The sequence below is a fragment of the Peromyscus eremicus genome, chromosome 3 (assembly GCF_949786415.1).
Source record: "Peromyscus eremicus chromosome 3, PerEre_H2_v1, whole genome shotgun sequence".
Taxonomy (NCBI): Eukaryota; Metazoa; Chordata; class Mammalia; order Rodentia; family Cricetidae; genus Peromyscus; species Peromyscus eremicus.
In genome coordinates, this window is record NC_081418.1 from 64187663 (window position 1) to 64201309 (window position 13647).

The window sequence follows — 13647 nt, forward strand, 5'->3', positions numbered from 1 at the left end:
AAAGTCAGAGTACATGATTGTGGGGAAGTCATGGCAGGATCCATAGTTAAGATTAAGATAGATGGATGCGCCGGGCGGTGGTGGCGCACGCCTTTAATCCCAGCACTCGGGAGGCAGAGCCAGGCGGATCTCTGTGAGTTCGAGGCCGGCCTGGGCTACCAAGTGAGTTCCAGGAAAGGCGCAAAGCTACACAGAGAAACCCTGTCTCGAAAAAAACCGGGGGAGGAAAAAAAAAAAAAAAAAAGATAGATGGATGCATAGATGGCTGTGTTCTTGCCTGTACTTAGCTTGATTTCTTTGCAGTTTAGGACTCCTGCCTATGGAATGATGCTGTTCGATGAATGATGCCTTTACTAGTCAAGAGGTCTCTCCTCTCCTGTTCGAATCTAATTTTTATCAATCTTGATGGTATCCATAGCTTTTCTCCGTGGAGACAAGCAAAACCTCTTCCCCAATGTAACACACATCCTGGTTTCCAATGTGAGATCAGCACATCTTTAAAATAGGCAGGCTGATTTAATTCAGTTTTTTTCTACTAACCAATGTCTCTCCGCAGCTGTCCTTTCTCATTAGCATTTTAAAATTTTAAAGTTAATAAAGCACCGTGGAATCTATCTCTGGGAGGTCTTTATTACTCCTTTCTGTTTATTAAGCGTATCTTCTAAGTGCGATTAGATCTTTCTATAACTGCTTATCCTGTAGCATTGTGTGGTATACCTGTAATATGTTTTATGTTGTAATATGCAAAAACCTTTCGTTTTACTAGAGACATGCTGGAGCACTGTCAGTCTTAATTTGTGCAGGTACACCCATCATGGCCATAACTTCTAATAAATGTGCAATTACAGAATCAACCTTTTCAGAACTTAAAGCAGTTGCCCATTGAAATCCTGAATATATATCTATGGTATGGCACACATACTTTAATTTTCCAAACTCTGCAAATGAAACACATCCATTTTCTAAATTTTATTTCTTTGAGTACCCTTTGGATTACTTCCTGCAGGTAATAGAGTTTGGTTTTATGAAGAACAAGTAGGACATTTCCTTTATAATTCCTTTGCTTGTTGCCAAGTAATAGAAAAATCTTTCTTCGAACCTATGGTGTTTTTTATGAGATTCTGAGGCTTTTAGCTCATTTCCTACCAATAGCTGATCAATTCCATCATTACTGTGTGCTAAAGGGCCATGTAGACCTATATCATATCTGTTGTATGTTATATACAATGAATGATTTCTGTTTCTGACTAGTTGTTGTAGTTGAATAAATAACCAAGTTAATTCTGAATCATCTGGAATAAGTTCAGTGGTTTCAATATGTAAAACAGCTCTGCATATTGAAAGTCAGTAACTACGAGGTTCTGGAAAATCTAATAATACTATGAGAATAGCATATAATTCTGACTTTTGAACAGAATCATACATAGGGCTTTGAGTCACTTATTTTTCACTGACTCATAACCTGCCTTTCCTGATTTATTTGCATCAGTATAGAATGTAGGGGCTCCAAAATTGGTGTTTCCCCACACAATGTGAGGGAGGATCCAATTAGTTCTTCTTATAAACTGAAGTCTCTTGCTTGTGGGTTGTTACTAATTTCTCCCAAGAAATTATTGCAAGCGCTTTGCCAGTGTTCATTTTCTGCCTATAATGAAGAAATTTTAGCATTATTAAAAGGTACCACAATTTTTGCTGGGTCTATTCCTGCAAATTGATGTCTCAGTTTTCCTTTCAGAATCAACTCATAAATCTTTTTTATATAAATATTTAGTTATTTACTCTGTGTGGCAGAAATATACATTCTAAAATATTACTTCTCTCTGCATAAGAATTCCTGTGGGAGAATGTGTAGAAGGTAAAATAAACCAGAATACAATCAAGCTCTGGATCCAAAGTGATCCATATGTCCATCCTTTAATTTCTTTTCTACCAGAGCCAATTCTCTGTCAGCCTTAGCTGATAATTTTCTTAGACTATTTAAGTCCTTATCATCTTGCAAGGTTTGAAATAAATTACTTAGTTCTTGAATTGTTAATCCAGTTGTGGGCCATAGACAGTTAATATCTCCCAGCAATTTTTGAAAGTCATTAAGAGTGCTAAGATAGTGTTAATTTCACCTAATGGTGTAAGCCATTTTCTTGCTTAAGGGTAGGTAGTTTGTGGGTTTTTTTTTTTTTCTTCTCTCCCTTCCTCCCTCCATCCCTCCGTCCCTCCCTTTCTTTTTTCTTTTTTCTTTTTTGAGATATGGTCTCACTGTGTGTAGCCTTGGCTAGGTTGGAACTCACTATGTAGATTAGGTTGTTCTCAAGGCACAAACCTTTCTGTGCCTGCTGGGATTAATGGTGTGCACTACCACACCCAGCTCCTTATATCAGTTATTAAAGTTATGTGGACTTCATATGTGCTCAGTATACACTCATTTCATCTTTCAAGGTATCGGAAACAGGCACTGAAATGGCATCCGGACAAAAATCCTGAAAATAAAGAAGAAGCAGAGCGGAAATTCAAACAAGTAGCTGAGGCATATGAGGTGTTATCGGATGGTAAGTCCATCTGAGCTTGTGAAGGGCAGGTCTTTCCAGAGAGAGCAGAAGACAAAGGATTTGTTTGCCCCCCTTCCCAAAAGGGTTCATTTTCTTGTGGACGTTGCTTCTGGTACAGCTAACTACCAGTGCTGAGGAGCTATAGGCTATGGGGAGATTTTCCTGGCTGGAGTTGAGGGAGAGTTGGGTTTAAGAACTTTTGTGTCCACTCCTGATCATCTTGACCTTATCTCCATTGTTCTACTGCAGCAGGACTTTATTAGTGGGATAAGAAAGGGGTTGAACATTCTGCTCCAATTTAGACTTTGATTCCCTACTTTGGATCTAGAGCATAGGGATTAGGTGCCTTTGTGAAGATGGGTTGTATTTTGCAATTAGGTGAAGGATTAGCTGTCAGCTAGGGGCAGGCATCAAGTTTGAGTTTGTGGCAAAGGAAAGATTTGTATCTGTAGGGCTGGAGACAGTGCCAGAGACTGGAAAAGTCATGTCCACATCCTAAGCGCTAGCCTGTTGGGTGACTTGGCATGAGTCAAGGCAGAGGGTTGACTTCAAAAGGTTCTGTACTGATTCACTGACCACAGAAAATAACAAATAGGTTCTTATCATTAAGAATCCGTTTCTAGAATAAACCTGAGGTAAAACTCACTGAGCCAGCTTATTGGCATGCAACTCCTTGCATTGTCTATGCTCTGACGTGTCCCCTTCTCCCCACTTTTAAAGGCAGATCTGGAAACTTTACTTCACAAGTATCTTTTTTTTTTTTAAAAAAAAAAAAACTTATGAAAACACTGATAACTGAAATCCTACAAATGTGACAGTGTCTTCACACTGTTGGTAATTTTGAGCTCTAGTGGCTGCAGCCTGGGCCTCAGCTTGTGTCACTGCTTACAAGGGCTCTTCTTACTCAAAATGGGGTTCTTCGTTATTTTGTTTCCCCAGTTGTAGAAGGTGAGCTTTTTGGGGAGAACAGAATGATGTATGTAAGTGACAGCTGTTCTTTTCTGCCCTAGTCCAGAATGCAGAGGCAGCAGGGACTGTGGGTACCAGCACAGCACCTGTGAGTTCGTGTGCTGTGCACACAGTCTCCTTCCTTCTATGGAGTGTGCTTAGCCGCTTTCCACTCTACCCTTAACGGCCCCTGGACTCTGTAGTAGGTAATCTCCAAGCATTTGTAGCACTTAAAAGTAGATTTTCAACTGGTCTTTTGAGAGAGAGAGTCAACTGCCTCTTTTTTAAAGTCAAGGTCTCCTAACTCTGGACCTAGATTTAAAACTTGGGAAAATACTGATTGAATTTGGAGGATTTGAAAGAACTTGCCCATAATAATTGTTTTTCTCAAATTTAAAGCAAAAAAGCGGGACATCTATGACAAATACGGCAAAGAAGGATTAAATGGTGGTGGAGGAGGAGGTATGTCAATGTATTTTCTCTTTGGAGACACAAGTCTTGACAAGTCATCCATATTTGTTGAGTTCATATGATTTATACCCGATAGTCAATACAGAGTAGCCTAGAAAGTGGTAAATTTAGGTAGATATGGAGGAATGCTTATAATCTTATCACCTTGGAAGGCTGAGTGAGGCAGGATAGTGCCTGTGAATTGAGAGCCTGCCTGGTGGGTGTCAGGTCACTTTGTATGATTATAGTTCTTGTGACAGGTCTTGCCTCCTTAAAAGAATAAAAAAAAAAAAAAAAAAACAAACAAACAAAAAAAAACCAAAAGAGACTTGGGCTCTGAGAGTTGAGGGCCAGCCTGCTTCATTTACATAGACCAGTCAAGTTAGGATGTTTATGTTGAGCTGTATAGTGTGATAGATGACCTTACTGTGTTTTCGGCAGTGAACCTATTCAGGTTTAAACAGCACACACTGCCTTGCCTGTCTTGTGAAAGTGGTGTTCAATAAATGAGCTGCTTCATCGTGGTCCTTAGAATTCTTGCTGTGACCTAATGTGAGCATGTTGTACTTATGGAGAAATTGATGGGATATGTTACCAGCTTCCATAGGCCTTTATTATAACTAGTGACAAAAACAGTGGGCAATGATTTAAATCACATGTTTTGGAGATGGAAATCTGTAGACAGTGCTAGGCAAGTGCAGTTAGCATCAATAAGGCCTCTGGTTTCTAGAATCCCAGATGTGTGGAATATGTTCTGTCTTTTAGACCTTGAAGCATGTAATGTTTTATGAACAAACATTGTTTAGAAACGCCAGAATTCGTAGGCTAAACACTTTACTGTGCTTGTATAGGTGGAAGTCATTTTGACAGTCCGTTTGAGTTTGGCTTCACATTCCGAAATCCAGATGATGTCTTCAGGGAATTTTTTGGTGGAAGGGACCCATTTTCATTTGACCTCTTTGGTAAGTAACTCCTTGGTCCATTCTTTTGTCTGGCCTGGTGAGGGCTTGTGGTGCCCTTTGCATTTAACACTGTGCCATGTTACTAACCTTTTATCTTTACAGACCAGTGGAATCATCAGATATGTTCTGCCAGGCTTTCAGACCTTTTGAATTTGTGACTTCAACAATAAGAGTTTAGTGTATTCTTCCTCTCTTCTGTGTGTATTGTCCTATCCTAGTAAATTTGTCTTTGCCCTCCAGTGAACCATGGTTGGGACAGGATAGGATGTTGGAAATCTGTTCTTAAATGTTTTATCTTTTTAAAGAAGTTTTATTTCTTGCTTTGGTGCTGAGGATTTGAACCCAGGACCTTGGATATACTGTCATTTTTAGCACTGACCTACCACCACTCTACAAGTTAGTTTATGTATTACTTTGTGAGTTTGTGAAATTCACTAAGCATCATAGATAAATAAATCTTAACAGCAACAAAACTTAAACATACAGGTTCCGTAAACACACCCTTTTCTAACTGTAGTCCACTTAAAGTGTTGTGAAGAGAGGGTGTGTCTAGAGCCAGGCAGCAGGAATCAGGAGTGTGACCAGCTGTTGAATGGTGGGAAATAGATTCTCCCATCTCCTGCCTTTGGTTTCATGCCTGACCTGGACTCTTAGGGGCTTGTGCACAGGAGCCTTTCCATACCTTTGTTGGTGTCGGTTACTAGAGATGTTCCATATTGCTGAGACGTATTTGAGTGTTTGACATGGGAGGTCAGGGTCGAACGTGCTGTTGCTGCCTCTTTTTGTCTGGGTGCACTGAAAGGGAAACACATCTTGTGTGGCTGAAGAGACTCCAACACCACCAGCAACTCCCAAAGAGGAAAAAAGAAAGTTGTGTCTACCAGTAATACCAGAGGGAGACAGGTGGGAGCCCAGCATGTCATGATGTTATGGGTGTGAAGAGGAACAAGTCACCCTGGATCTGGTCTGGTAGGTCTTAGACTTTTCATGGTGTGGGTGTGATCCTGTAGTTGATCTGTGTGTGTGTGTGTGTGTGTGTGTGTGTGTGAGAGAGAGAGAGAGAGAGAGACAGAGACAGAGACAGAGACAGAGACTTATCCTTTCTCCTGCCTTCCTGAGGGAAGGAAAACTGAATGTTGTTGCTAGTAAGGGTTGGGATGGACTGTGGTTTGACACTGAAGACCTGCTTGTTTTTTGGTGTGCCCCTCCCCCCATGTTTCTCTGTGTAGCTTTGGAGCCTGTCCTGGATCTCACTCCTCTGTAGACCAGGCTGGCCTCAAACTCACAGAGATCTACCTGCTCTGCCTCCTGAGTATTGGGATTAAAGGCGTGCGCCACCACCGCCCGGCATCCTGCTTGTTTTAATGTTAATGAAAAACATACAGAAAGTTCCCTATAAACAAATTAGTAAGAGCGAGGCCTATGACCCAAAGATTGTGGGACATTTAAAATTACAGATTAAGGAGTAGCTCACTAGCAGTATATAATCCGAATATGGCTCAACAGGTAAAGACACTTGTTAACAAGTCTGAGGACCTGAATTTCGTGCTTGAGCATTTGCACAGGAACCACTAATAAATAAATGTGTGTTTAAAAAAATAATAATTTAAAATCTCTATTTCTAGCCTTTATGTACATACTTCAGGCAAAGCAGTGAGTGATTTATAATAGGCTTAGAAATGAACATTATTGTATCCATTGTTACCTGAATGTTGAGAAGTGCAGATGTGACTCTAAGAAAACTAGAAACAGTAGGTGGGATCGTGCACAGCTGCAGTACCAGCTCTTGTTCAAGGCAGCCCACCCTGTCTTGCAATACTCTTGTCTCAAGAAACAAAACCGAACAATAAAAATCACTGCTGGTATTTTTTTCTTCAAAAATAAGCCTTTAGTAAATTCCACCTTGGTTTGTTGTGGGACAGAGTGGTGTTGGACAGAGTCTGTTCTGATGTCCTTTCCGAGTAGAACAGCTTGTGCGGTAATATGATGAAGTAGGCTAACTCCTTCTCTGAGAAGGTCATGTATCCGAAGTACTGCTATATCTTCCCGACTAAAGAAAAATTGAAGTCTGTTGTGTAGTGCACATCTTGATAATCCAGAACTTGGGAAACTGAGGCAGAAGGATCATGAGTTTGAGGCCATCAAGGCTACATAGTGAGCCTTTTTTTTTTCCCCCTTTAAATACAAATACAGGGTTTTTCTGTAACTGCCCTGGTTGTCCTGGAACTTGCTCTGTAGACCAGGCTAGCCTCCAACTCAGAGAAATGATCCCCTCTGCTTCCCCAGTGCTGGGATTAAAGGTGTGCACCACTACTCCTGGCTACATAGTAAATCTTAACAGCAACAAAACTTAAAACAACTCCAAAATCTCACCTTGGGTGGATGTTGCTCAGTGGTGGATGCTTGCCTAGTGTGTATGAACCCTGGATTGTGTCCCTAACACTGTCACAGAAAAGTGTGTGTGTGTGTGTGTGTGTGTGTGTGTGTGTGTGTGTGTATTCCCTTTTTAGTGAATCACGTGGTCAGTGCTCGTTTTCTTTGAGAAAAAGAATTGGACACTAGCCTTTGGACAATTCTTTGTATGGGAGGTATATATTAGAGCTTTTAATTAGATAAGCTTAAGTTTTTATCAGTAGTGCAAGACTGTACTAGGCTTGTTGAGGTCTGCTCCATCTCAGGTATGGCTCAGGTAGGCATCCCTCCCTGCATTGCCGTGATGAGTGTGGCAGTGATACTTCTTCAATCCATTCTTGTAGGTCTTCTAGGGGACTTCCATTTTCAGGCAGTAAGGATTTTCGCACAGGAAAAGAAGCTACTCCACGGCTACTACGTGTATGAGGTGACCGTGCAGCCTGCTGGTGGTATGTGGAGTGTAGACTGGGTCCTTCGTGCAGGGCTGGGGGACCTAGTGCATGGTCAGCAGCATCCAGAGCCCTTGTAAACCCAGTCACAGTGTCTATTGATTGTAGCCAGTGAATCTTCAGTTTAAACTTCTATACACCAAATTTATTATTTATTTATTTCTATATTTCTTTTTTGGAGGGGGAGGAGTTTGGTTTTTGAGAGTAGCTCAATTTATTATAAATATCCTGGGTGCAGTATAATGTAGTGTGCTTGTTTTAGCTCCTGAGAGACTGAGACAGAAGGTTCCTAAGTTTGAGGCTATTCTGCGTTTTATAGACCTAATCCATATCCCTTTTCTATCTCTTCAAAAGTCATTTTTAAGGTTTTATTTTAAACATAGTCCAGGCTTTCCTTGTTTTTCTGGTCAGCCTTCCAAGTGCTGGGATCACACAATGTCCTTATGTCCTGGTGTAAGGTATTGTTGAGCTACACTGTGCTAAAAAATTTCAGGTCTCTTACCCTGGTGAATGGGATGGGGTCCTCAGATTCAGAGATCTGGAGCAGGGAGATGCTTTGGGATCCTGTAGGAGCAGAAACACCTTTCCCTGTGATTAGCCACTTTTTCAGAAAAATCCCTGTAGGCAGTTTCCACAAGGAGCTCAGCAGTGGAGGGGAATGTATGTGGAATGTTGAGGCCAGCTGGCCTTTACATTTCCCAGAGTATGTATCTCACCCACAAATGAGCTTGCATTGCTGATGGAAAACAGGATATGCATTAATTTGAATTAGGATGATCTCTTCATGTGTTTTACTGACCCAGAACAATATTTTACTGTGTCCTGATCATGTAAACCTGGTAGTGTAAGACCGACAAGTACCCAGCAGTGGGCTTTTCATTCTGTCTAGTTATGGCAGGAAGTAGCTCTTAGAGAACTGTGGGTTTAATGCCACATTTTCGTTTCGTTCTCACTTTGGAATGCCCAAAACAAACCGCCTTTGACACTGTTGGCAGAGGGTCTCTCCTCTCTCCCACGCAGTATGCTCGCTCTTCACAAAGTCTTGTGAACTCTGGGGAAGGAAGTAGGAGGCCACTGGAAAAGGCCCGTGGTGTGGAGAACCTTGGGGGAGGGTGACTGTGTGGAGGGTAATTTTTCTGAGCCGTAATTTTAATGTAGTGAGTCAGTCGTTTTACTCCCCAGGATTCGAGGAAGTGGCCAGTGAGGACTTGGAGCCTAGTGAAGATCTAGACCAGCCCTGTTTTGAGGAGTCAGTAGAAGACGCCCTGAGTGACGAGCACAGTGAGGTTTTGGATGTGATATCCAGTGAGGAGCTGGACCTTAGTGAAGATGAGTCAAGTGAAGGCTGTAGCTGGGGCCAGGGCGGACTTCTCAGTGAGGACCTGGACCTCGTCTCCAGCGAGGAGGAAGCCAGTCTCGGGGATGCGGAGGAGCTCAGCGAGGAGTATGAGGAGCTACTGAGCGAGGAGGAGCACAGTGGGCCGGAACCCGAGGCGCTGCTTGTTCAACAATAAACAAAAAGGAATGGCCTGGGTCTCTTTTATAAGAAAGTTTATTTTATTTAAAATTTATCTAGAATAAAAAGAAATTGCTTCTATCACCGCCATGTTGTATGTGGTCAGATTCCCAGAGTTGACCTGGAGACCAGGGAGGGGAGGGGGCCCCGACGCCCCAGGCCAGCCCTCTTTGTAGGATGGCTGGGCTACAGCCCAGGTAAAACTGGGCTGCTGAAACAAAGCACTCAGTCCTAGTGGATTAAACATCAAACTTCCTCAGTGCTGCAGGTCCAAGGTAAAGGTACGCCAGGGTATGTCCCTGCTAGCTGAAGCAGATGTGCCGTGGGCAGCTCTTCCGTGTCCAGTTTCTCCTGTGACCAGTGCTGACCCCTGGTCCATGAGTTCATTTGATCTCATTACTTCAGGGAGCTCCTAGTAGAAAAGCTCAGATCTGTTGAGATGAGAGAGATTACAGCTCAGGAAGACTCTCAGCAGTTGCTTAGGTTTAAGTCCTAGTCTGTGCGGTTTAGGAGCTAGTAATAAACTTAGAAGTAGAAAATCGTGAAAGCTGGGGATGTTGGAAGAGTTGGAAGTTAGAAACAATGCAGAGATCAGAGCGGAAGTGACAGAACAGATGGCTTAATATTGCACGTGGATTGTGAGTCTGCGTCTCCGGCTCGGTCACAGACGTCCTTACAAAGTGCTAGTTCTCTCCCCAGTGGGATAAGACTTCAAAGTATATAGAAACATGCTAGACCAGTTTCCTTTCAGCTAGTTCGTAAAATGCCTGTCTCTTTCATCAGCTTCCTTGCTTGTTCTTAAAGGAAAATGGACTGTTGAGGTGTAGAGGCTACATTAAATTAGAGACTGATACCTAACCATAAGGAAGGGGAGTGGGGGCTGCTTTGGTGATTTCTTTCTGGAATGAGCTGGGTTATAAAAAGAGTGCTGAGGTAGAGGATGTGCTATTTGAAGTTTTTTTGAGGCTTGTGTTCTTTCCTGTAGGAGCCTGACACCTGGCTATCCCCACAGTATTCTTGAGGTTTTCATGTACTTTTTGAGATTTTTCTGTAGTATTTCCTGTTTAACCCTCCCTCCCCCCAACCAAATGTGAAGGAAACAAGTACCTTGTTTGGTTGCACTTTTTTTTTTTTTTTTTTTTTTTTAAATTAAAGACAGCCCCACCTGGTGGCCTGGAATTTGCTATGTAGACCAGCCTAGCTTCAAACTCATATTGGCCTGCCTTTGCCTCTTCCTCCCAAGTGCTAACTAAGATTAAAGGGGTGGGCACCACACCTAGCTTAGTTCACATACTTTCATGTTGTATTCATGACAGTGCACAGCTCAGAGATGAGTGCAACATCCTCAGTGGGTATCCATGGTGTCCTTGACAGAAGAGTAGTTTAATCCAAGCTTGCTGGTGTGGGTTTAGGGAACAATGGCATTGTCTTCCCCTTTAGTTTACCTTGGGGAAGGTAAGCAGCAGGCTGACATTGTATGAGATTGCAGTTAGCGCCCAGGATAGAACTAAACATCTTAGAATAGAGAGGAACCCCCTCACCCCTAAACAGAGTTACTGTGTGCCCTAGCATGTTTCTTCTAGGAGGGAGTTCTGGGGTAACCCCGTCTCCGAGGCTCCTCATGAACTAGATTAATTATACGCAAAATCACTTAGAGGTTTAATTTAAACATACTCAACATCCTTTACTTAGCGCCAGTCTCCGTTGGGTGCCATGTGGGTTAGTATAGTCCCTGGCTGTGGTTTTTGTTTCTGTTAATTCCAAGTAGTTATTTTCCACTCTTGAAATGTAAAAGATACCACTTGAAAAATTGTAGTTGTACTGAGTAAGTGCTTTAATTTTAGCTCTTAGGCAGTGGGATTAGTGTTTGCCCTGTACATCTCCTTAGGATGACTCATTGTCTTTTTTTCCCCCTCTTTTTAATTTTTTTTTTGTTTTTGTTTTTCGAGACAGGGTTTCTCTGTGTAGCTTTGCGCCTTTCCTGGAACTCACTTTGGAGACCAGGCTGGCCTCGAACTCACAGAGATCCGCCTGCCTCTGCCTCCCAAGTGCTGGGACTAAAGGCGTGTGCCACCACCGCCCGGCTAAATAATTTATTTTTATTTTATGTGCATTTGTGTTCTGCTTGCATGTATGTCTGTGTGAGTGTGTCAGATTCCCTGGAACTGGAGTTACAGACAGTTGTGAGCTGCCACGTGGGTGCTGGGAATTGAACCCGGGCCTCTGGAAGAGCAGCTAGAGCTCTGAACTGCTGAGCCATCTCCGCAACCCTGTATTTTTCTTTTTGTGTTTGCTTGAGAACTGGTTTCACTATGTGGCTCTGGCTAGCTGAGAATTTATAGTAAACAGTCCTTTTGTCTTCTTAGCGCTAGGATTAGGGGCCTGTCCAACTGCTTAGCAGTTTGACTGTGAGGTCCGTTCCAGTGAATTGCTTAGGCTGGCCTTGAAAATCCTAGCTCTCAAGTGCTGGCATTTTAAGCCTGGGTTACTTGTGTAGTATTAGTAGTTTGGTTTTAAAGTTACACACAGAGTTTTTTGGATGTTAGGAATTCCCAAGGTGTATTCTGTGTGTGTGTGTGTGTGTGTGTGTGTGTGTGTGTGTGTGTGTGTGTGTGTGTTTGGTTGGCTTTTTATATTTGGGAGTTGATCTGGGCTATGGGAGTTGATTTGGGAGTGTTAGGGCTATGAAAATTAGTCCATTCTCCCTGCTGTCTGTGGGGTGCTGTGTGGAGTGTGTGGTTTTGCTCGTGGGCTTTCACTGGCTGGAGTTGATAGCAACATCAGATTTGAAGCTAGCAGTCCTGGGAAATTGAAAATGTGAGTGTTTCACCAGTCTTCCTTTAGGCTTTTTGTTACCTTTTATGATTCTCAGTGTGTGTGTGTGTGTATATGTGCATGTATGTGTCTTCACTTAGAGATACTTTTGGTAAGCTAGTTTCTTCAGTGTCAGAAAACAGGACCATACAAAGTTTCTCCTTAAAACATTTTTTAAATTTAGTGTGTATGGTTGTTTTCCTGCATGTATATGGTGCATATTTGGTGCTTGCATAGGCCAGAAGAGGGAGTCTGGTCCCTTGAGGCTGAAGTTGTGAGTGGTTGTGAGCCACCATGTGTCTGGGGGATTTGAACCTCCTGGGTGCTCTGGAAGAACAGTCGCTGCTCTAACCTGATGAACCACCCCAACCCCTCCTTAAAAGTATTGTTATATTAAAGTGTGGGGGTGGGTTGGGTTGGGGGGGCGCTGTTGGAGGTCAGGACATTTTACAGTTTTCTCTATCCATCTTGATAGTTCTGAGGATTGCACTCATGTTGGCAGGCGTCTTTATCCACCAAGGCATCTTAGCAGCCCTTGTTTGTTTCCATTCTTTGAGACAGGTCTTATTTGTAACAGTCCCAGCTGGCTTCAAACTTGTGATCTCATCAGCTTCCTGATTGTTATTAGAGTATAGATAAATGTATTTTTTTAAGGTTTATTTATTATGTATACAGTGTTCTGCCTGTATGCCAGAAGAGGGCACCAGATCTCATTATAGATGGTTGTAAGCCACCATGTGGTTGCTGGGAATTGAACTCAGGACCCCTAGAAGAATAGTCAGTGCTCTTAACCTCTGAGCCATCTCTCCAGCCCCCAGATAAATGTATTTTAACATTGTAAGTGAAACCATACATTATGGTAGTTCATGGGATGGAGCACATAGCCTAGCACATGTTAAGCAAGTGTTCCACCACTGAGCTAGTAGCTACACTGCAGCCCCCAAATAATCCAGAACAATGATTAAGGAGAAATTGCAGGTTACAACCCTTGAGTTTAGTATAGATGGCCCCTATTATATTGTTTTGTACCCTTAAAAACAATTTAACAAAATCTAGACCACTAAATAAAACTTTAGCATTTGCAAAATAAAGACATAGTTGGGGCGGGACATAAGATATCTTAGCTAGTAAAAAAAAATTTGTTGTGCAAATCTGATGCCTTGAGTACATCCATGGACAGTAAAGGTGGAAGAGGAGAGCTGACTCCAGTTGTCCTGTGACTTCGTATGCATGCTCTGTTAGTATCCCCACTCCAAATTGTGTACACAGACATACTTTTCACGTTTTCAGGAAAGACAAAATGCTTGGTTAGTTTAAGATTAGCTGTGGAGAATTTGTTTTTCTTGCTGATGATGTAGTTTGACCCCATTTTCTGAATTACCACATAGTGTGCTTTTGATTGTGGTGACAGTCAGGGTATCAGAGCCTGCTTCAAACTCAGCTATGTTACCAAGGATGGACCCAAGTATCTGGTCCTCCTACCTCTACCAAGGGCTGGCTTCACAGTTGCTGGGGATGGAACCTAAGGCTTTGTACTAAGCTCCAGGCCAGCC

At 42.4% G+C, this 13647-nt stretch overlaps 1 protein-coding gene across 6 annotated transcripts in view; it reads left to right on the forward strand.

Annotated features, from left to right (window-relative positions):
• Dnajb6 (DnaJ heat shock protein family (Hsp40) member B6) overlaps window positions 1–13647 on the forward strand; it is a 54977-nt gene that overhangs the window by 14911 nt on the left and 26419 nt on the right. For 5 of the 6 annotated variants that reach the window (XM_059257791.1, XM_059257794.1, XM_059257792.1 and 2 more), the window contains exons 3-5: window positions 2434–2543; window positions 3891–3953; window positions 4793–4903. In XM_059257791.1, the coding sequence (XP_059113774.1) occupies window positions 2434–2543; window positions 3891–3953; window positions 4793–4903 (284 nt within the window). Of the gene's footprint in view, window positions 1–2433; window positions 2544–3890; window positions 3954–4792; window positions 4904–7659; window positions 7765–8946; window positions 9365–13647 lie in introns of those variants that run through there. The other variant, XM_059257793.1, reaches the window with a different exon arrangement.